The 21,158-nt window shown below is 44.4% G+C and overlaps 1 protein-coding gene across 1 annotated transcript in view; it reads left to right on the top strand.

The window, feature by feature from the left end:
* ppp4r4 (protein phosphatase 4, regulatory subunit 4) overlaps positions 1-21,158 on the top strand; it is a 160,323-nt gene that overhangs the window by 106,111 nt on the left and 33,054 nt on the right. Inside the window, exons 11-14 of the mRNA XM_067991953.1 lie at positions 2,085-2,204; positions 7,059-7,136; positions 19,300-19,383; positions 20,366-20,545. Coding sequence (XP_067848054.1) covers positions 2,085-2,204; positions 7,059-7,136; positions 19,300-19,383; positions 20,366-20,545 — 462 coding nt within the window. The remainder of the gene's footprint in view (positions 1-2,084; positions 2,205-7,058; positions 7,137-19,299; positions 19,384-20,365; positions 20,546-21,158) is intronic.

A 21,158-nucleotide genomic window follows, 5' to 3' on the forward strand; every position in this document is an offset into this window, starting at 1 on the left:
GCCTTGTATGGCTCCACCAATGTCTGTTTTGTAGCAACCATATCTCTTGTTTTGGTGTAGACCCTATTCTGACGTATAGCACCTAGAAACGGGCCATCTCTTGACCTTTGGGTATTTATAGTTCTGAAGTTTCAGCATTCTCTGTCTTTTGCAAACTGTCTTTGTTCACACACACACCGAGACACAATTTCACCCCCCTCCAACATCTGCCCTCTTGCTAAGATGCTTTGGCGCTTTATGCGAGCTATACAAGATGGGATATTTGACCATGCTTGGTTTTAAACCATATTCTTACAATGAGAATTTTAAAATGAAGGTATTTCGGGACCGGGGGCCAATGTAAGTCATTGAGGATACAGGTGATAAATGGACGGGACTTGGTGTGGGATAGGATATGGGAAAGCCACAGGAAATTGACTGGTTATATATTAAAAGCCTTGTGTATAGCACACACTTTCTGCATCTCACTTCCTTCCCATAACACTTTATCACATTTTGTTGATATCACCCCTACTCCTATAAAACAGTAAATCATCATTAACAATGACAGTAGATAAAATATATTTTCAGTCATGTATCTGTTTTCTTCCTACTCCATTTCTGCCCCATAAAGATATAGAAACACCTTGTTAGGAGGGATCAACTAGAACCCACTTTTATTATCTAAGGTTTTCATTACTATGGTTTATTAGTAACTATTGTAAAAGAAAGAGAAAGTTAATTTTTTAAAATGTGTCAGCCTATTGCATATTTATTATGAATCTAAACCCCTAGTACCTGTGCCTCCTATAACTTAGCCAACTAAAGTTTAGTCCATCTAGCACCCTGCCGTGTTAACTTTGCTTCATGAGCATTTAAGTCAACATTACATTCTTAGGCCCCGAAATTTACAGGGATACAGGGAGGGAGCCTGTCTGTGGCTGGGAATACCAGGATGGTGGAGGTCATGCCGAATTTTTTGACTCAGTTTCCCGCCTGGCAGCTGGCCAGATTGAGAGGCTGGCCGCTGCCTGGCGAGAGAGCCTGCAGTAGAAGTCAGTAGTCAGGGACCGGAAAGGAGGGAGGAAGAGATCTGTGGGGGAGGGGGGGAGTGGGGGGAGGCGGCGGAGAGATTGGATCGCAGGGTGGGGGGGTTGGCAGATCCCTGGGAGGTCTGGAGATCGCGGGGGAGGGGGGTGAAGGCGGTCGGCAGTTCGCAGGGTGGGGGTCTGGACATAGCGGCAGGTTTGCTTGGGGGGCCGGGGGGGAAGCACTTCTGCTCTTCCTGGCTCACATGCAGTGCTGGAAAAGCACTTACCTGCTGGATCCGGCAGTTCTCTCCTCCCATTAGCTACTGGGTTTCCCGAGCCACGGGAAACCCATGCTGGAGGCATTAAAGCAAATGACTGACAAAATCTGAGGCACAGAGTCTTATTAACACACTATAATTACCAACCCGCCTCTCGAGAGCGGGTTACTCGGCCGTCTCCCAACGAGCCCCTGATTAAATCAGAAGTAGGTGCGTTCGAGGTGGGTTGGGGTCGGGTTTCTCATTTTTAACAATTTAACCCCCTGCCACAGTCCCGCTCATCCTGCAAAGTGGGGGGGGGGGGGGGTTTAAAATTCCCTCTTTACAGTCCATTCCAAATTGTTTTGTGATTTTATATACCATAAGTATTAGCAAACTTCTTTTAGAACCTAAACAACATCTAAAAAGTACCATATTTAAGATTTCAGGTTCATGCAAGCAGAGTTTTGAAACATGTACAGTGTTATAAAGGGTGCATTATTTCCTCTAACATACAGGGAATGGAACCAATTTGCACCAGCTGAAATCACATTGCGACATGACATTTTGGTTCAAATTGGAAGCCTGACCATTCAGGTTTTAAAGAATTGTACAGGCTTCATGCCTTTAATTTATGTTATCTAAATTCCTGAATGTGTCACTATATTGTAAAACATTCCAGCCTATGTGGCTTGTATATTTACACAGAAATATACAGAAGTTACAACACGGAAACAGAATTGTTCTATCCCAAATAAATGTATCACTTAAGGTTGTATTCATTTTATTTGGCTTAATTTTGTCTTTTTCCACACAGGCCATGATACTTTTTGTGGATCCTAAACATTTCTACTCTGAACTTTATCCCACTTTCTCAACCCTCTGTCATGATCCTGAAACTCTTGTCAGACGTACTGTTGCTACCGGCTTCCATGAAGTAAGTGTTTTCTAGTGACTCTTCACAATGTTACTTCATAGTTTAGTATGGAGGTACAGTCGGATGACATATGGAGTGACATCAAAAGCATTATGTAAAATCAAAATCAAACTCATTACTCATGCTGAAGTGGCAAAATGATCATTATGGCTCTATAACTGAACGTGTGTGAATGTTGAGAAAGGATAGGATCAGGTTTAGCTATGATGCCACCCATGTTCGAATAGCCTGCTGACACTCTTTGTCACGACACAAACATGAATAATGACCCCTTGGGCAGCCTACAACTGGTGTCCACAGAATCATACTCCAACAAGGAATCAGGACCTTCAGGAGGGGAGAAAGCAGGCAGAAAGAGGAGTAAAATTGTTGGAACGTTCTCAAAAGTTGTCCTATCTCCTGTTATTTCCTCATCTATAATACATATGTGTACAGAATAAACCCAGGGAAGTGCCTCACCTGTTTAGATCTGTGTTTTTGTTTTGGTCATTTATAGCAGTATGCTTTACTAGTCTACCTATTATCTAAAAGACAGTAACTTTTAATTTTCTCTGGATATGGCACAAACTGTCAACCCTTCTTGGCAAGGGACAATCCAGCTTGTATTGTGGATAATTTCAAACTCCTTTGTACTTGCTGCAAAAAAAAAACTTTCTCAAGTTGGAGAGACACAAGCAACGTATGCTTCGCCTAAATCTACAAATACAATGGAACATTAATTACTTCCTACTGGAATAGATGGATGTCATAGTTTCAAAAATAGAGTAGTTACCTCTTGAATCTTGCAAGGCCAGGGAGAAGTTCAGAATCAAAAGGAAAAATAAAGCATTCAGTCTCAAAGTTAGTGCTTTAGGCATCAAAAATGTTGTTGCTTAGAGACATGGAGTTGAGTACAGTGGCTTGATACCTCTGGAAATCTCAAGATAATTATAGCATGCGCCTGCCTGGCACCAAAGATGCAGTAAATCTGACTGACAGACTGTGCAATTGTGGATTGGCTGCAGGGGCAGACTGGCCATATGGGAAATCGGGAGGTGCCCTTGTGAATGATTCCATAGTGTTGTACATATCGGTGCCCCCTCTCCTTTTCCATGAGAATTCTACTCACTTTCAGGGGAGCTAGTCTGCCCCTGATTGGCTCCATGAGTCCCTCTTTCACCAGCGTGTGATAGTTACAGCAAGGTGAACCGCAGCTGCTCCTCATTTTCAGAATGGCATTTATCCTCAATCAAGTCTTGTATTATTATGCTTGCAGGCGAGAGGACACTGGGACCTGATCCACCAGTAGAGTTCCCTTTTCAACCCCAGTTATATTGCTGATTTATTGACTGAATTCAGGTGACTTTCATTCTAGATCTCAGAAAACGAAAGAAACAGCTGAAAAGCAAGAAGCTAAAAATACTCCTTTTGCCTGATGAGGCAGTGTGCCTAGGAGATTAGTTTTGTGTAATGTACTTTAATACACACTTATTTTCACATTGTCATAAGGTAATTCCACACAAAGTTGATTTGTTTGCATCAAAAGGAAATGAAAGTAATTGTTAAAAAAACTTCCCAGAACTGAAGTCAGAATTTTTTATTGACAATAGAGACAGCACGAACAGTGTTTTCACAGTGAGACATGGGAGTCTTATTTGGAGACTTCAGGGCAAAAAACAGGAGCTCCATGATATGGAAAAGAACCATGGGAAAATTTGGCTATGGGATCAAAATTACATGTGAAAATGACTATTTACACTTTTTTGTCAAACATGAAAGACTACTACGTTTTCTTTAGTCTGTCATTTTAAATAGCATTGCACTCCAATGACTCGTGCTTAATCAGAATCTCTCTGTATCCAACCTCACAACAGATATCCCATCAAAGATGGAGAGCCTACAGGGAACTGTAGATGAAGCATTAGTACACAAATTATACTATAAACGGAAGCAAATCCTATACTGTCTGTGTGCTACATTATACTCATAGCTTATTAACTGATGATCCAACAGCACCATACATACATCACTAGAAAATGACCAGAATGTCTTTGTTAGATTTCAAGAAGGGTTTTGTAATTCCATGAGTTCACAATGTTTCAGCTTGATCAGATAGCAAATACTGAAACATAGTCACTTTGGATAAGTTTGCAAGTCAAACTTACTCTGATCTTCAAATTGGCAAATAATTGAGTGACACTAAATCCAACTGGTTCATTAATGTCCTTTTAGGGAAGGAAACCTGCTGTCCTTACCTGGTATGTAACTCCAGTCCCATACTGGGGGTTAAATTGGTTAACCCCCGAATCCGGGTGCGAGCATCACTGTGCTCAATTAACCAGTGGTTCTGATGCAGGCAGCATTTGAGATTTGTGCTGCCTCTTCACTTACCTGATTGTAGCGCAGGAGTCAGGCCTGTCTGCGATGTTCTTACCAGCTTCACACTTCTAACCAGCAGGGGGGCCCAGATATCGCGTGAATTACTCGCACCTCTTAAAGGCAGCCTGCACCTCTTATGTGCAAAATATAAGATATGGGTCTGAATGGAGATCAGATATCGCACGTGTAAAACACAGATGCAGGTCCCATCCCTGTTGAGTTATGTTAAAACACTGAATAAAGTTTGCGCGCTACTAAATTCCCCATCCTCGAATTTGCACGGCAGACCTCACCAATCTGCCAAACTGAGTTTGTATCAGGCCTGCGAGAGAGGGTGCACCAAGGTTCTCTGCTGACGCAATAGAGACTTGGTGCAAGAGTTGGATAGAAGGAGGGGCATCCTATATCCATGGGGGAGGGCAAGAGGCCCTCCAGACATATGCTTGGGAGGCAGTAAGGGACGAAGTCAATGCCAGGCGCATAGCACCACGAAAATGGATGCAGTGCAGGAAGAAGTTCAATGCTTTGACACGAGTGGTCAAGGTGAGTGAGGTCAACTGTCAAATGGAATCTCCTACCAACTGCACCACTAGCCGCATCCACTGCTCCACAGACTACAGACCCCATCACCCATATACCAACAAACTCTTCAATCAGATGCTTCTTCTCGCCCTTACACATTGCCACTGTTGCAAGCTGCACACCCACACGTCATAGGTCTCGCACACACTGGTAGCTAGTCAACCATGGCAGGCACATCACCCAGACATCCTGCAGGACACTCACCAACACACTTCTCGCTTTCTTGCAGGAGAAGGTAGCGCATAACAGGAGGCAGCAAGTAGCAGTGGCATTTAGCCCCTCGTGCCTGATCCGCCATTCAACAAGATCATGGTTGATCTGTGACCTAACTGCAAATACCCGCCTTAGCCCCATATCCCTTAATACCCTTGGTTAACAGAAATCTATCAATCTCAGATTTAAAATTAACAATTGAGCTACCATCAACTGCCGTTTGCAGAAGAGCGTCCCAAACTTCTCCCACCCTTTGCGTGTAGCAGCATTTCCTAACTTCACTCCTGCAAGTCCTGGCTCTAAATTTTAGGCTATGTGCGTCGGCAGGAGCATTGAGTGCCAAAATGGTATCTAGCCCTTTAAACTAGCGTTGCACGCTGATCTAATGCATATTCTCCCTACTTTACATGCTGTCGGCGTTCGTTATCTGCGCCTGCACAAACCCCTTTACCAAGATGGCGTCCGGTGCACACCACGCTAGAAGTGTGCGCGCGCATTCCGGACACCATTTTGGGACCTCAGGTGGCCGTGAAGCGCCTGAAAAATGGGCGCCACGTGGCTGAATTTCTAGCGCAATGTGTTTGACTTTTACCTGCTCTTTGAGGTGGCCTAGCAAATCACTCAGTTGTATCAGACCGCTACGAATGTAGCAGTTCAAGAAGGAGGCCCACTGCCACCTTCTCAGGGCAACTAAGGATGGGCAATAAATGTTGACCTTGCCAGCGACTCCCAAATCCAGAGAATAAATATTTTTTTAAATTGCTATTTTGTTTATTAACCAATAAAATGAATGTGGAATTTGACAAGCCATTTCTGCCAAAAATCATTCAATAAATTCCTCGAATGTAAGGCAAGTTAGCAGAAGGGCGGAAATATAACAATTCTATGGGTGGTTTGTGTTTTATTAATAAAGTAAAAGGAGAAATTTGCAGGGCTATGGGGAACGAGCAGGGGAGTAGGACTAATTGGATAGCTCTTTCAAAGAGCTGGCACAGGCACGATAGGCGAATGACCTTATGTGCTGTATGATTCTGTGAAATAGCTAACACTGGAGAACATACCGCCTAATTGCATTGTTGTTTCTCCAAACCAATTTCTGAACATCTACATGACATTTCACATTTTGTAGCTGTGCCATCTACTTTTGCATCTTATTACGGGAAATGTACTCTGTCACATTTAAGTGTGTCAAACTATAGAATTTACCTCCGATGGCCCTTTGATAGTTCAGTGATCTTAGCCAATGAGCAGTTGAATCTCAGATCAGAAAGGTCCACGATTTGATCCCCAGCCTGGGTTGAGTTAGTTGATCTCAGCTGAGGAACAAGAGGAGTTGAAGGAGGGAGGGGCAAGGCCAAAATGTAAATTTTGGTAAATTTGTCAAAATTTAAGTACTGAGTGGTTCCTGTGGTTTTAAAAATACTTATCTTTTCTGTTAGAAAACTTTTATGCTGTAATTTTCTAATACTGAATACTTGAAGTGGAATTAGAGAAACCTAAAACTTAATGGCACATTTCTTCATTCCTATTCCTTATACAAGCTAAACAATTAGAATGCCTTGTTTTTATTTTGGTGCAATAATTTTGCTGTAGTCCTCGAAGAACAATTTTATTTTACAGGTGATCAGTTCATTCCTTACTAGAGTGTAAAGTTCTTCATGTGGTTCAACATATAAAGTTTTGTGCATTTTACTCTTATAGGTCATTAAGCTGCTAGGCTCCAGTGTTCACATTGTTCACAAAGAACTGATAGCGCTTTTACAAGATGAGTCATTGGAGGTAAGGTAAATAACACATCATTAGTTGTACCTAAGGAATTTTTTAATTCTTTCCCATTTTTGCAGGTTTTTTGCTCATAGAATAAAAGTCTTCAAGGTTTGTCAGGTTTTTTCCACTTCTAATCTACAAATTTCTTCTGCCATTGCTACAAACACCATTTTGATTTGTGACTTGTCTTCAATGGACAAACACATTTGGCCCCCGCTGCGGTCATCAATCTAGGCCATCTCATCGTGGGTTAAAATTTGTGTTCAGTGCTATGGATCCTTCCAAGTTACCAACTTTCACAAACATTTCTTTTCCTTAATTGTGTATTATGTAGTTTGAAGCCTACTCCGGATTCTGCACAAGGATTAAGAAAGAAAGAGGGAACTTGCATTTATGTAGTGCCTTTCACAACCTCAGGGCGTCCCAAACCGCTTTACAACCAATTAAGTACTTTTGAGGTGTAGTCACTATTGTATTTTGTATATAGACATGACAGACTTACCTGCTGGAAGATGGTCCTTTGGTGTCCAAGTCCAGTTTTTTTTTCAGTGCACCAGAAGCTTCAGGTCAGCTCAGCACAAAGGTGATCTTCCACTCACAGAGCAGATGGAGAATTAAGCATGAGCAAGGAATGCCTTTGATGCATTAGCCAATCCATGTCCTGAATCAGCACCTTCAGCTAGAGAAAAGACATAGGGGAGGGTGAAGAATGTCTCTGGACTGCACAGCGTTGGCTGCAAATCAGCTCAATGTTCAGGTTTGACTACTGGAACAAGAAAATTGTGCACATAAGAAACATAAGAAAAAGGAGCAGGATCAGGCCATAGGGCCCCCGAACCTGCTCCGCCATTCATTAAGATCATGGCTGATCTTCGACCTCAAACTCCACTTTACCGCCCGATCCCCATATCCCTTGATTCCCTTGGAGTCCAAAAATCTGTCAATCCCAGCCTTCAATATACTAAACGACTGAGCATCCATAGCTCTCTGGGGTAGACAATTCCAAATATTTACGATCCTCTGAGTGAAGAAATTCCTCCTCATCTCAGTCCTAAATGTCCAACCCCTCATCCTGAGACTATGTCCCCTAGTTCTAGATTCTCCAGCCAGGGGAAATATCCTCTCAGCATCTACCCCGTCAAGCCCTCTCAGCATCTTGTATCTTTCAATCTTATATGTTTCAATGAGATTGTTAAGGTGTGTTCATTAACAAAGGTGGAGAAGGAAAAGAAGTAGTGCTTTTTTTAAAAAAAAAAAGCAAAGTAAAGGTTAACATGCATGTATTGCAATGCACAGAGTGTGCAAAACAAACTGGGGGAACTGGAAGCAGTTATTTCACAGGAAGATCTGGACTTACTAGCATTAACAGAAACCTAGCTGTAAACAGGACAAAAATAGAAACTAAATATATTCGGTAATAATATATTTAGGAGGGATTGAAAAGATAAGAAAGGAGGCGGAGTGGGATATTGGTAGAAGAGGAAATAGATGCTGTGGGGAGGGTTGATGTTGACAAGAAAGGGGTACAGATAGATATGGTTGGAGCTCAGATATTTTTTTAAAGGATTATTACATTAGTAGGATTGTATTACCAACATCCAAATTGTGGGAAGGAATTGGAAGAGGAAATCCACAGTCAAGTTAGATGAGCAGAAATAACAAAATTATTCTGGGAGATTTTATTCTGAGTGCTCCTTCCATAATCACACTAGGACAGTGGTGAAAATATATATATTTTTAAAAAGTGGGTATCCTCAAAAGAGCTTCTTCGCCTTGACACTGCTAACAGCACTGGTGTTGTACAATGTCTGATAACATTTTTAGTTTTATTTACTAGCCTCCAGGGAAAACCCAGTTCTTGTTCCCAGTACAATCCAAAACGATGCAGAATACCGTACTGGATGAGGCTGGCCTACTCAGTGCCAGAATCTATTCTCTGTGCACAACATCAGAGAGATGTGGCTGGGTTCTCGGTGCCAGACCAGCAGGACAAGAATTGTTAGCACTTAAAACATTGTTACACTAGGAACATAACGGTTTCTGTGCATTAATATTCTGCATGAACCTAGTTTTATTTTATGGAATTACAGCAGCGAAATATCACACACAGCTTTTCCTGGCTGTGGAACTTATTTCCAGAGAGTGTTATCACTTTGTATGTCGACATGGAAGGGCAGAGTTAACCATAACTTGCTAAACCTGTCGGACCGTGGACTAGGTTATGGAAAAATCTATGATCTGTCCATTTTTACCCCAGTACAATTTTTCTAGGCCTTTCTGTGCTCCCAGCAATTGCCTGAGTTAAACTAATAAGAAATCTATCCTTTGCCTTCGGTTGCACATTCTTGTTATGCTTTCTAATATAAAAAACAAAAAGCGTATTGACTGTAGTGATAGTAGGATTTTACAAAAGATTGATTAAAGCATACTAAACAAACTTTTTTTTAATCAATGACACTGCCAGAGAAGTTATGTGGTGGGGTTGGTTAGAAAAATCTCATGAGGGCTCTATATTGGGTTCAAGTTACACATTTTCCTCAAGGGTACCAGCCACTGAAGACTTTATCCCTTCAGAAAATCACTACCCTTTCCTACTAGCTAACTTTGGCACAGTGCAACACCTTTTATTTAAATAGTTTAGAAACACCCCTGTTCAGATAAGTTAATAATTTTGACAACTAGCTATTAATAATATTCAGTGCATAAAAAATGTACAGTACATGAAAAAAATCATGCACATAGAGTATGCTGAGAGATCCAGCTAGTTCAGGTAACTGAGCAATTTAAGTAATTAGTGTTCAGACTATACTATGGGTGGGGGTGAGGAAATCTAGGTGTGACTGATCTTGAAGGGAGTGAGACAGAAAGCAGGTAACTATAGACCAGTTAGCCTAACATCTGTCATTGGGAAAATGCTAGAATCCATTATTAAGGAAGTAGTAGCAGGACATTTGGAGACTCATAATGCAATCAAGGAGAGTCAACATGGTTTTATGAAGGGGAAATCATGTCTGACAAATTTATTAGAGTTCTTTGAGGAAGTAACGGGCAGGGTGGATAAAGGGGAACCAATGGATGCAGTATATTTGGATTTCCAAAAGGCATTCGATAAGGTGCCACAGAAAAGATTACTGCACAAGATAAGAGCTCATGGTGTTGGGGGTAATATACTGGCATGGATAGAGGATTGGCTAACTAACAGAAAACAGAGTCGGGATAAAAGGGTCATTTTCAAAATGGCAATCTGTAACTAGTGGGGTGCCGCAGGGCTCAGTGCTGGGGCCTCAACTATTTACAATATATATCAATGACTTGGATGAAGGAACAGAGTGTCTTGTGGCCAAATTTGCTGCTGATACAAAGATAGGTGGAAAAGCAAGTTGCGATGAGGACACAAAGGGCCCGATTTTAGCAGGCCTGCGGGTTCCCGGCGGGTGGTCCTCCGGGAGCGTGGAAAAGGCGGACGGTTAATTGAGTGCGCCCCCCGCGCGATCGCGGGATAATTGATTGAATTAAGCCGTGGTTCCGGGTTCGCCGCACCCCAGCTGTGCGCATGCGCATTGACGCCAGCGCGATGGTGGAGCTCCACTTAAAGGGGCAGTCCCACAGAGCCCCCCCTGCATCTAGCATCAGGAAGCAGACCATGGCGCAACCCAGGGGTAAGGCTGCGCCCCGGTTTTCCGACCGCGCGCTGCAGCTCCTCCTGGAAGGTGTGCGGAGGAGGAGGGACACGCTCTTCCCCAGGGACGGACGGAAGTGCCCTGGCTCCGTAACCAGGAGGGCATGGGCAGAGGTGGCGGTGGAGGTGAGCAGCAGCTCTAACACCAGCAGGACTTGGGAGCAGTGCCGCAAGCGATTCAATGACCTCACTAGGTCCGGCAAGGTGAGTACACTAACGCACCCCCCCCAGAACCCGTCTCGACCATCACGCCAAACACCCCACAACCCCTTCTGCACAGCCACCACAGCGCTCCCACAGCAATCCTCACAGCCACTCACTCACCATCCTCACCATGCCTGCACTGACCCACCCTCCCTGTCCCCACTCGAACACTACCACACGCCCCAACCTCATGCAATGGGACGGGCATGTGGCACACGCATCCTCCCATCCATCCGCCCCACGCGCAACCCACCCACACCGATGCTCCAGGCGTCTCACTATGCAATCTGCACGTACTCACGCATCTGTGCTTTGCCTTCACAGGAGAAAAGATGCAAGAACGCGCGGGAAAGGGACCGCACCGGAGGGGGCCCGCTGCACGTGCTCGAGCTCACGGATGCCGAGGTGGAGGCGCTCGAACTGAGCGGAACACAACTTTGCCAGTCGGTGGGCGATGGCGAGTCTGGCGCTACAGCATCGGCCGGTAAGGGACAGCTGACACTCAACACTCATGATCGCGAATGACCTTATCATCACCTGCCATCTGGCGCACCGCGACCTCTGTGCACATGCCTCATAGTGCCCTCTGTTCCCTTGCAGGGCCGTCTGCGAGCGCTTCGTGTGAGGAGGGCGATTCCTCAGAGGACATGCCGGTCTCTGAGGGTGCATCGTCACATATGAGCCAACCATCCACCAGCGCAGAGACACGCACCTCGGTGGGTCCCTCTCGCCAACTAGTTGGGGTTGCACTTGGTGATTCACTGCGCACGTGTGAGCATGAGCAGACCCTGGTGGCAGGGGCAGCCGCGGAGGGTCCGCGTCGGTGGGAGCACTCATCTCCAGGCTCTGCTCAGCCAGACCCAGATGCTGAACCCAGGGGGCCACCTGTCAAAAGGAGAGCCGTCGAGGGGCACCAGCTAATTGCCGAGGTACTGGGAGAGGTGCCGCGCGCATTGTCCACAATCGTGCAGGCGATGGAGGAGTCCAACTCCTGCATGCGGGCATTGGTGGCGCAGGCATAGGAGGGTACCGGCGACATAGTGTCGCGGGTAGGTGCGGGAGCGTCTGCGGTGGAGGACAGGCTGGCCTCCCTCGAGCGTCACGCACAGCTCCACATCGAGTCCGTGCAGGCCCTGACAACGGCTGTACGGATTCAGGGTGAGCAACATTCCGCCGCCATAAACAGGCTGACGGATACACTAGGGGTGGCGTTGCAAGGCCTCACACATGCAATCCAAACTGTCGTCCAGCAGGGTGGAAGGGGTGATGTGGGCCGAGGCCACGAGAGGGATGATGGTGACCGGGGACATGGAAGCGGGGACGCCTCTCAAGGTGCCCCCACGTCCCACCCGTTGCCCCCCTCTCAACCAGTACCCGCAATGGTGCCTCCTCTCCAGGTGGCCGAGTCTGCCCCTGCACAGGTGCAGGAGGAGCAGTCTGTGGAGGTGCCCTCACGGGCACCGAAACCCAGGGGCCGTCCGCCCAAAGCATCTACCCGGTCAGGGCAACAACACGAGCAACCTGCCACTACCTCTGCTGGAGCCACAGGGGTAGCACCACGTAGGGGTACCCGGAAAAGAACTCCAAAGGCGTTATAAGCACAAAGGGAATGCATCAGGGTGTCTGTTAATTTGTACACTTTTTGTTTATAGTATTGCACCTTGTAGATATTAAACACTATCGTTCTCACCACTCCTGCCACCTCTCGTCCATTCTTCCGCGGCCTGTGCAATAGGTGCGTTCCGTGCAGCCCATCATGATGGCGAACACCTGCTGCCGCCCATTGGGCACACTGCTGTGGGTGCAGGAGTACTGGCAACACTCTTCAGTGGAGGGGGCTGGTATGGCCCCTCGCATGTGCAGGTGAGGAGATGCGAACGCCTCGCACTGTCTGACTCTAGGAGAACCGTTGACATATGAGTGCCTCCCTGGCCCGGCAAGCGTCCCGGTGAGTCGGGGTTCGGCGCATGGGTCGTCCATCATCCTGTGACGCGTCCCTCTCCTCCACCTCCACCTCCACCTCCACCTTCACCTCCTCGTCCTCATCGCCATCCTCAATGTGGGTGGCGGGTGTTGATGGGGCCTCCTCCAGCGGTACCCCTCTCTGTTGGGCCATGTTGTGCAGGGCACAGCAGACAACTATGATTCGTCCCACTCTGAATGGTGTGTATTGGAGCGCTCCCCCAGAACGATCAAGGCACCTGAAGCGCATCTTGAGCAGCCCTATGGTCTGCTCAATTGTAGACCTGGTAGCAGTGTGGCTGTCATTGTACCGACGCTCCGGCTCGGTGATGGGGTTCCTCAGAGGCGTCATGAGCCACGTGTGTAGGGGAAGCCCCTTGTCGCCGATGAGCCAGCCGTTGCCCGCGTTGGGTGCGTGGAAGATGGGCGGGACGGTGGACTCCCTGAGGACGAAGGCATCGTGGCAGCTGCCGGGGTATCTGGCGCACACGTGTAGGAATCTCTGGCGGTGGTCACAAATGAGCTGGGCGTTCATGGAGTGATACCCCTTCCTGTTGATGAACAGCCCTGGCTCATGCGGAGGTGCCCGTATTGCGATGTGGGTGCAGCCGATTACACCCTGTACCCGTGGGAAGCCAGCCATGGCATGGAATCCAACCGCCCTCTCCATCTGGCTGCGCTCGTCCATGGCGAAGTTGATGTAGTGCGAGGCCCTGCGGAACAACCCATCGGTGACCTGCCTTATGCACCTGTGTGCAGACGACTGACAGACCCCGGTGATGTCCCCGGTGGCACCCTGGAAGGATCCGGATGCGAAGAAGTTGAGGGCAGTGGTGACTTTGACGGCGACAAGTAAGAAGATGCTGCTTGGTCCATCTGGGAGCAGCTCGTCGTTCAGGAGGCTGCAGATGTCGGCGACTACCTGGCGAATGACTCTGAGCCGACGTATGCACTGCTCCTCAGAGAGGTCCATGAAGCTGAGCCTCGGTCTGTACACCCTGTGCGGAGGGTAGTGCCTCCTGCGATGCATCTCTCTCTGCGGTTGCCCTCCCTCCTGCTGTGCAGGTGGGTGTGCCACAGCACCGTGTTGGGGGGCTCCACGTCTCTGAGGCGGACGGCGTGGACTGCGAGGCTGCTGGGGCTGGTCATGCTGTTCGTCCTCCGAGGATGTCAACGCACCACCCATCTGGCAGGTGTTGGTCTGAGGGGTTGTGCAGGGTAGGTAGGTGGTTCCTCGAACTGGGGCTGCGGTTTCACGTCGGTCTGTCCTCTGGCTTGGCGGGGGGTGGTGGAGGGCAGGGGTTGCACAAGATTAGGACTCATGGGATTGGGGTAATATATTAGCATGGATTGAGGATTGGTTGACAGACAGAAAACAGAGTAGGAATAAACGGATCAGTGCTTGGGCCTCAGCTGTTTACACTCGGTCCCCTCATCTCAGTCATTGATATATATTGTAACGTATCCAAGTTTGCTGACAATACAAAACTAGGTGCAAAAGTAAGTTGTGAGGAGGATGAAAAGAGGCTACAAAAGGATATAAACAGGTTAAGTGGTTGGGCAAGAAGGTGGCAGATGGAGTATAATGTGGGGCAATGTGAAATTATCCACTTTGGTAGGAAGAATAGAAAAGCAGAATATTTTTGAAAAGTTGAGAGATTATTAAATGTTGGTCTTCGGAGGGATTTGGGTGCCCTTGTACACAAATCACAAAGTTAAGATGCAAGTACAGCAAGCAGTTAGGAAAGCAAATGTTATGTCAGCCTTTATTGCAAGGGGATTGGAGTATAAGAGTAAGGAGCTCTTGCTGCAATTATATAGGGCTTTGGTGAGACCACACCTGGAGTACTGTATACAGTTTTGGTCTCCTTACCTAAGGAAGAATAGAGAGGGTGCAACGAAGGTTCACTAGATTGATTCCTGGGATGAGTGGGCTGTCCTCCTAGAACTAGAGGTCATAGTCTCAGGATGAGGGGTCGGCCATTTAGGACTGAGATGAGGAAAAATTTCTTCACTCAAAGAATTGTGAATCTTTGGAATTCTCTACCCAAGAGGGCTGTGGATGCTTAGTCGTTGAATATATTTAATACAGAGATTGATAGATTTTTGGACACTAAAGGAATCAATGGATATGGGGATAGGGTGGGAAAGTAGAGTTGAGGTAGAAGATCAGCCATGATCTCAATGAATGGTGGAGCAGGCTCGAGGGGCCATATGGCCTACTCCTGCTCCTATTTCTTATGTTCTTAAGACCACACCCTTGATCCTGGCTATGCCGGTGACCTACATAATGTAGCGTATCCCAGCTTTATCTGATATGAGAGACTTTGTACCTGGTCTCTGAGGTCCATTTTGCTCAAGAAATTGTGCTGCCATCCAATCTTACCCACACAGATCCAAGGAGACGCATTTATGTTACTATGGGATTCCAGACAAATGCTCAGTTTGTATGTCAACTGTAATTTTATCCCAGTGTTTTTATGTCACATAAGAGCAAACTCTTGGGCACCCTGTTATGCATAAACATTAGCAAGTCAGCCATTTTTTGCTATCTTTGTTATTCAGCAAAACGAGACTGAAGGAACATTGAATGCTTGATCAGTAGCATCAAATTGTTTTACCCAAGCCCATCTCTGATGACTATCACTCCAAGACATCAACAATGCAGTTACTTGGATAATCTACATACTTTCAACAATTAACTGAAAGGTGTACGTTCTTAGTAGATCTGTGCTGATCTCTGCCCTAAATCCTAGGTAGATGAGTTCTTCCTTCTTCTTGAGAGGCTCTACTATATAGCACATTTAATGGTTTCGAGGTTAGAGCACATAGGAAACATAGGAACATAGGAACAGGAATAGGCCATTCAGCCCCTTGTGCCTGCTCCGCCATTTGATAAGATCATGGCTGATCTGTGATCTAACTCCATATACCTGTCTTTGGCTCATATCCCTTAATACCCTTGGTTGCCAAAAAGCTATCTATCTCAGATTTAAATTTAGCAATTGCACTAGCATCAATTGCCGTTTGCGGAAGAGAGTTCCAAACTTCTACCACCCTTTGTGTGTAGAAATGTTTTCTAATCTCGCTCCTGAAAGGTCTGGCTCTAATTTTTAGACTGTGCCCCCTACTCCTAAAATCCCCAACCAGCGGAAATAGTTTCTCTCTATCCACCCTATTTGTTCCCCTTAGTATCTTTTAAACTTCAATCAGATCACCCCTTAACTTTCGAAACTCTAGAGAATACAACCCCAATTTGTGTAATCTCTCCTCGTAACTTAACCCTTGAAGTCCGGGTATCATTCTAGTAAACCTACGCTGCACTCCCTCCAAGGCCAGTATGTCCTTCCGAAGGTGCGGTGCCCAGAACTGCTCACAGTACTCCAGGTGGGGTCTAACCAGGGTTTTGTATAGCTGCAGCATAACTTCTGCCCCCTTGTACTCTAGTCCTCTAGATATAAAGGCCAGCATTCCATAAGCCTTATTGATTATTTTCTGCACCTGTTCATGACACTTCAATGATCTATGTACCTGAACCCCTAAGTCCCTTTGGACATCCATTGTTTTTAACTTTTTACCAAGGTTTAGATTAGCTATGGAAAAGGACAAGAAGCAATCTAGAGTAAAAATATTTAATTGGAGGAGGACCAATTTCAGTGGGCTGAGAACACATCTGACCCAAATTGGAATCAAAGATTGGCAGGCAAAACTGTAATTGAACAATGGGCGACCTTTAAAGAGGAGATGGTTTGGGTACAATCTAGGTATAGTACCATGAGGGGGAAAGGTAGGGCAAGCAAAGCCAGAGTTCCCTGGATGTTGAAAGAGATAGAGAGTAAGATGAAGCAGAAAAAGAGGGGTGTATGACAGATGTCAGGTTGATAATACAAGTGAGAACCAGGCTGAATATAGAAAGTACAGAGGAGAAGTGAAAAAGGAAATCAGAGGAGCAAAGAAAGAGTATGAGAATGGACTGGCGGATAACATAAAAGGGAATCCAAAAGTCTTCTATAGGCATATAAATAGTAAACAGGTAGTAAGTGGAGGAATGGGGCCGATGAGGGACCAAAAAGGAGGTCTACGCATGGAGGCAGAGGGCATGGCTGAGGTACTAAATGAATACTTCACATCCGTCTTCACTAAAGAGGATTAGAGAGACCTGGGGGTATATGTGCACAAATCTTTGAAGGTGGTAGGACAGGTTGAGAAAGCAGTTTAAAAAAGCATAAGGGATCCTGGGCTTTATAAATAGAGGTATAGAGAACAAAACCAAGGAAATTATGTTGAACCTTTATAAAACATTGGTTCGGCCACAACTGGAGTACTGTGTCCAATTCTGAGTACCGCACTTTAGGAAGGATGTGAAGGCCTTAGAGAGGGTGCAGAAAAGATTTACTAGAATGGTTCCAGGGACGAGGGACTTCAGTTACATGGATAGACTAGAAAACTGGGGTTGTCTCTTTATGGCAAAGAAGGTTAAGAGGAGATTTGATAGAAGTGTTCAAAATTATGAAGGGTTTAGAAGAAGTAAATAAAGGGAAACTGTTCTCATTGGTGGAAGGGTTGAGAACCAGAGGACACAGATTTAAGGTGATTGGCAAAAGAACCAAAGGCGACATGAGGAAAAACTTTTTTACACAGCGAATGGTTATGATCTGGAATGTGCTGCCTGAAAGGGTGGTGGAAGCAGATTCAATCATGGTTTTCAAAAAGGAATTGGATAAATACTTGAAGGGAAAAAATTTGCAGGGCTACAGGGAAAGAGCAGCGGAATGGGACTAACTGGATTGCTCTTACAAAGAGTCAGCATGGGCTCGATGGGCCAAATGGCCTCCTTCTTTGCTGTAACCATTTTATGATTCTCTGACATGAAATATAACTAATAGGGAAAGATACTGTGGTGCATTATCCCTCCTCATCTTCCCCAACCTATCTGCAGCCTTTGACACATTCGACCACATCGTCCTCTTCCAATACCTCTCCTCTGTTGCCCTTGCTTAGTTCCTTTCCTACTTATCTGATCACAGCCATTACATCTCCAGCAATGGTTCTCTTCCCGCCCCTGCACTGGTACCTCTATCTATCCTTGAACCCGGTCCTGATCCCTGCCCAGCAATAACCCAGTCATCGCTGCAGGTCTCTGTCTGTTAACCTGGTTTCTAGCGCTTTGCAGAGTTGCTTCAGCTGGGCAGGCGATGCAAGTGATTGATTTATATATATGCCCCTTGGCGAAACATCCACAGACATGGGGTTGGCTTCCACATGTATGCTGACAACACCCAGCTCTACCTCTTCACCACCACCTCTCAATCTCTCCTCAGCCTTTATCCATTGCAGTCTTGGATGAGCTGCAATTTCCTTGAGCTAAACATTGGTAAGACTGGAGCCATCGTCTTTGGTCCCTGCTACAGACTCTCTACCCTTCTCTGGCCACAGCCTCATGCTGAACCTGACTATTTTCAATCTTGGTGCCCTATCCGACCTTGAGTTGAGCTTCGGCCCCATAGCCTCTTCATCACAAAGAATGCCTGCTTCCAGCCCATCTGCTGCTGAAACCTTCATGCATGGCTTTGTCACCTTCAGATCTGAATATTCAAATTGTCTCCTGATCGGTTTTCCAAACTCCACCCTCCATAAATTTCAGCTCATCTAAAACTCTGCTGCCCATATCCTATCCTGTACCAAGTACCACTTGTCCATCATCATTTAGGTTGATGTAGTCTCTGTTCCCATAAGGATATTCACCGTATACCATACGTGGTGCCTTCCTTCCCTATAGATTAGTCTGTTGGAATTGAGTTACATAGTTTAACATTTTCAGATTATTTTATAATCTCTTATTTTAGTCTTCTGGTTTATTACTATTAGATCAATTAACAGATTTGCTATTTGATATAGATATTTAATGTTGAAAGTTTGATTCCTCCCTTAAGCTATCGGTCAAAATAGAATGAGTTTTTATCTTTTCACTGAAACTTATGCTGTAGTATCTTTTGATCAAAGGAGGGGAAGTTGATTCATGAAGGATCTTAGACTTCGTAAGGAAAGATATGATTGTTCTTGTTGAAAGGTTTTTATTTTATGAATAGCTGCCCATATTAAATAATTTACTTAATTATGGTATATGCAGTATAATCTTCTTTTGAATAATGATCACCACTACTCCTAAAAGTGAGTAATCTGTTTTTTTTGTCAATATGTTATGTCACCGCTGATCACTGAATGCAGAAAGAGCAATCCTTTTTATAAATTTGCTATAATTCACTGTTGTGCATTTCCTGATGTAGTTATGCTGTATAAGAGCTTGGTTCATTGTTTTGCCATTTCTAGGTATTGGATGCACTGCTAGATCACCTTCCAGAAATTCTAAGATTTATCATTACAGGAGGAGAACATGTAGGAGCAGAGAGTAAGGTAAACAATCATATATTCTAGTATTTTAGAAGCACAGTAAATCAAGTCCTTTGCCACTAAAATACCTCTTTCTGCTGTGACTACTACAAAATTCCAACAGTAACTTTGATAAGCAATGATCTGATTACTCATTGTAATCCTTTTCAGGTGATTATTTACAGAGACAGCTGAAGCTTACTACTGCAATAATAATGTAATATATTTTATTTACTAGGTAGTGAATAATTCAGTATTTTACAGCAAAATAGTATCTTGCAATGAGTCATGTGATTGATTTAAGTTTGTTCTTGCATCACAAATTCAGTTTATTGATATTGCCCTTTCTGCAGCATAAGGGCTGAAAGAAGTTGTATAATACAGAAGAAAACTTATGATTGAACAATGAGTTTTGTACTTGTCCCCTGCTGATGTTTACTGTAGATAGCAGAGACCATGGTAAAACTGAAAATGTTACATTTTTTTGTACTTATGGAACAAAAAAAATTCCAACAAGAAAAACTGATTCACCACTTAACCGTAATAGCTAGGCATGCAGTCCCGCTGTCTCATAAATCTTACCCAATTCCTGCCATCATAGGGAATAACCACTGTGCAGTTAAGCCACTGTTGCATCAAAATGTGGAAAAGAACCCCTGACGAAAAATATACAACAATATGATCATTAAAAAAAAGCACTGTAATTCTAGCAAGATATAAACAAAGTAATAGACTGGAATTATTGTATTCTTGAGGCAGGCCAACAGAAGTCATGCGAGTTATAATGCCAATCTTATTTTTGTATTAAACATTGCATCACCCTGTGTGAAAAATTTTAATTGATTGTTTAGGCAAGGCATAGACATCAAATCACTGAAATTTTATGTGTGTACTCTTAATATGCTTGGCCTTGTAAAGTTTTTGTATGCCTATTTGTGTACACATAGATGTGGAAAAATAACTGCAGTATAAAAGACCTTATTTTAATTGGAAATTTTGTTGTCAGGTACATGTTCCTGATCTGATTCCAGCTCTCTCAGTGGCTGAACAAAGAGCTGCCACCTCTTTAAAATGGAGAATACATGAGAAGCTGTTGTTGACGTTTTCCTGTCTGCCACAAGTCATTTCAAGTGATCAGATATACTACAAGTTTTTGCCCATGATGTTTAGAATAATGACAACAAATGTAAGATTTATCTCTAGTGCAATTTCTACTCATCTTAACAATGTGAAAGTTATGACACTCGAGAGATACTAATGCTCCCAGTTGAACAGGATTATTTTTCCATTTGCTTGAGTTTATTTTATAACCCCATATTCAGGATAATTCTCAAGAACAGTACAATTTATTTTCTTTTTCTTTATAAAAGCACAGCAAATGCAAACACAATTTAGACCCCATTTTGTTGAAACATGTAGCAGTGATTTGTGCATACTACAAATTCTCTTACAGCCTTCAACTTGATTTATAAGAAACTAAATAGATAACAATTCTTCTATCTCATTCTGGCAATGAAATCTGTATTTTGGGGAAAAAATGTGGTATCTCTGTAGTGTTATGTATTCATTTTACACCTTTATCCTGTTTTGTTCCATGGATTTTGAACTGATCTATCCAGTATAGCATTTAAGGAGTCAGCTCATATTTGTAATTATATTTTAACAAATGGTATAATTTTTTTCTTGCATGCAAATGTAATTTTGATCTCCCAATATGTGTTTCAAATATCTACTTTAAAATCAGATGTCAAATTATATTCACAATTTTTTCTGTTGTGTAAGGCTAGGCTCTGTTACTT

This window comes from Heptranchias perlo, chromosome 10 (assembly GCF_035084215.1).
Source record: "Heptranchias perlo isolate sHepPer1 chromosome 10, sHepPer1.hap1, whole genome shotgun sequence".
Taxonomy (NCBI): domain Eukaryota; kingdom Metazoa; phylum Chordata; class Chondrichthyes; order Hexanchiformes; family Hexanchidae; genus Heptranchias; species Heptranchias perlo.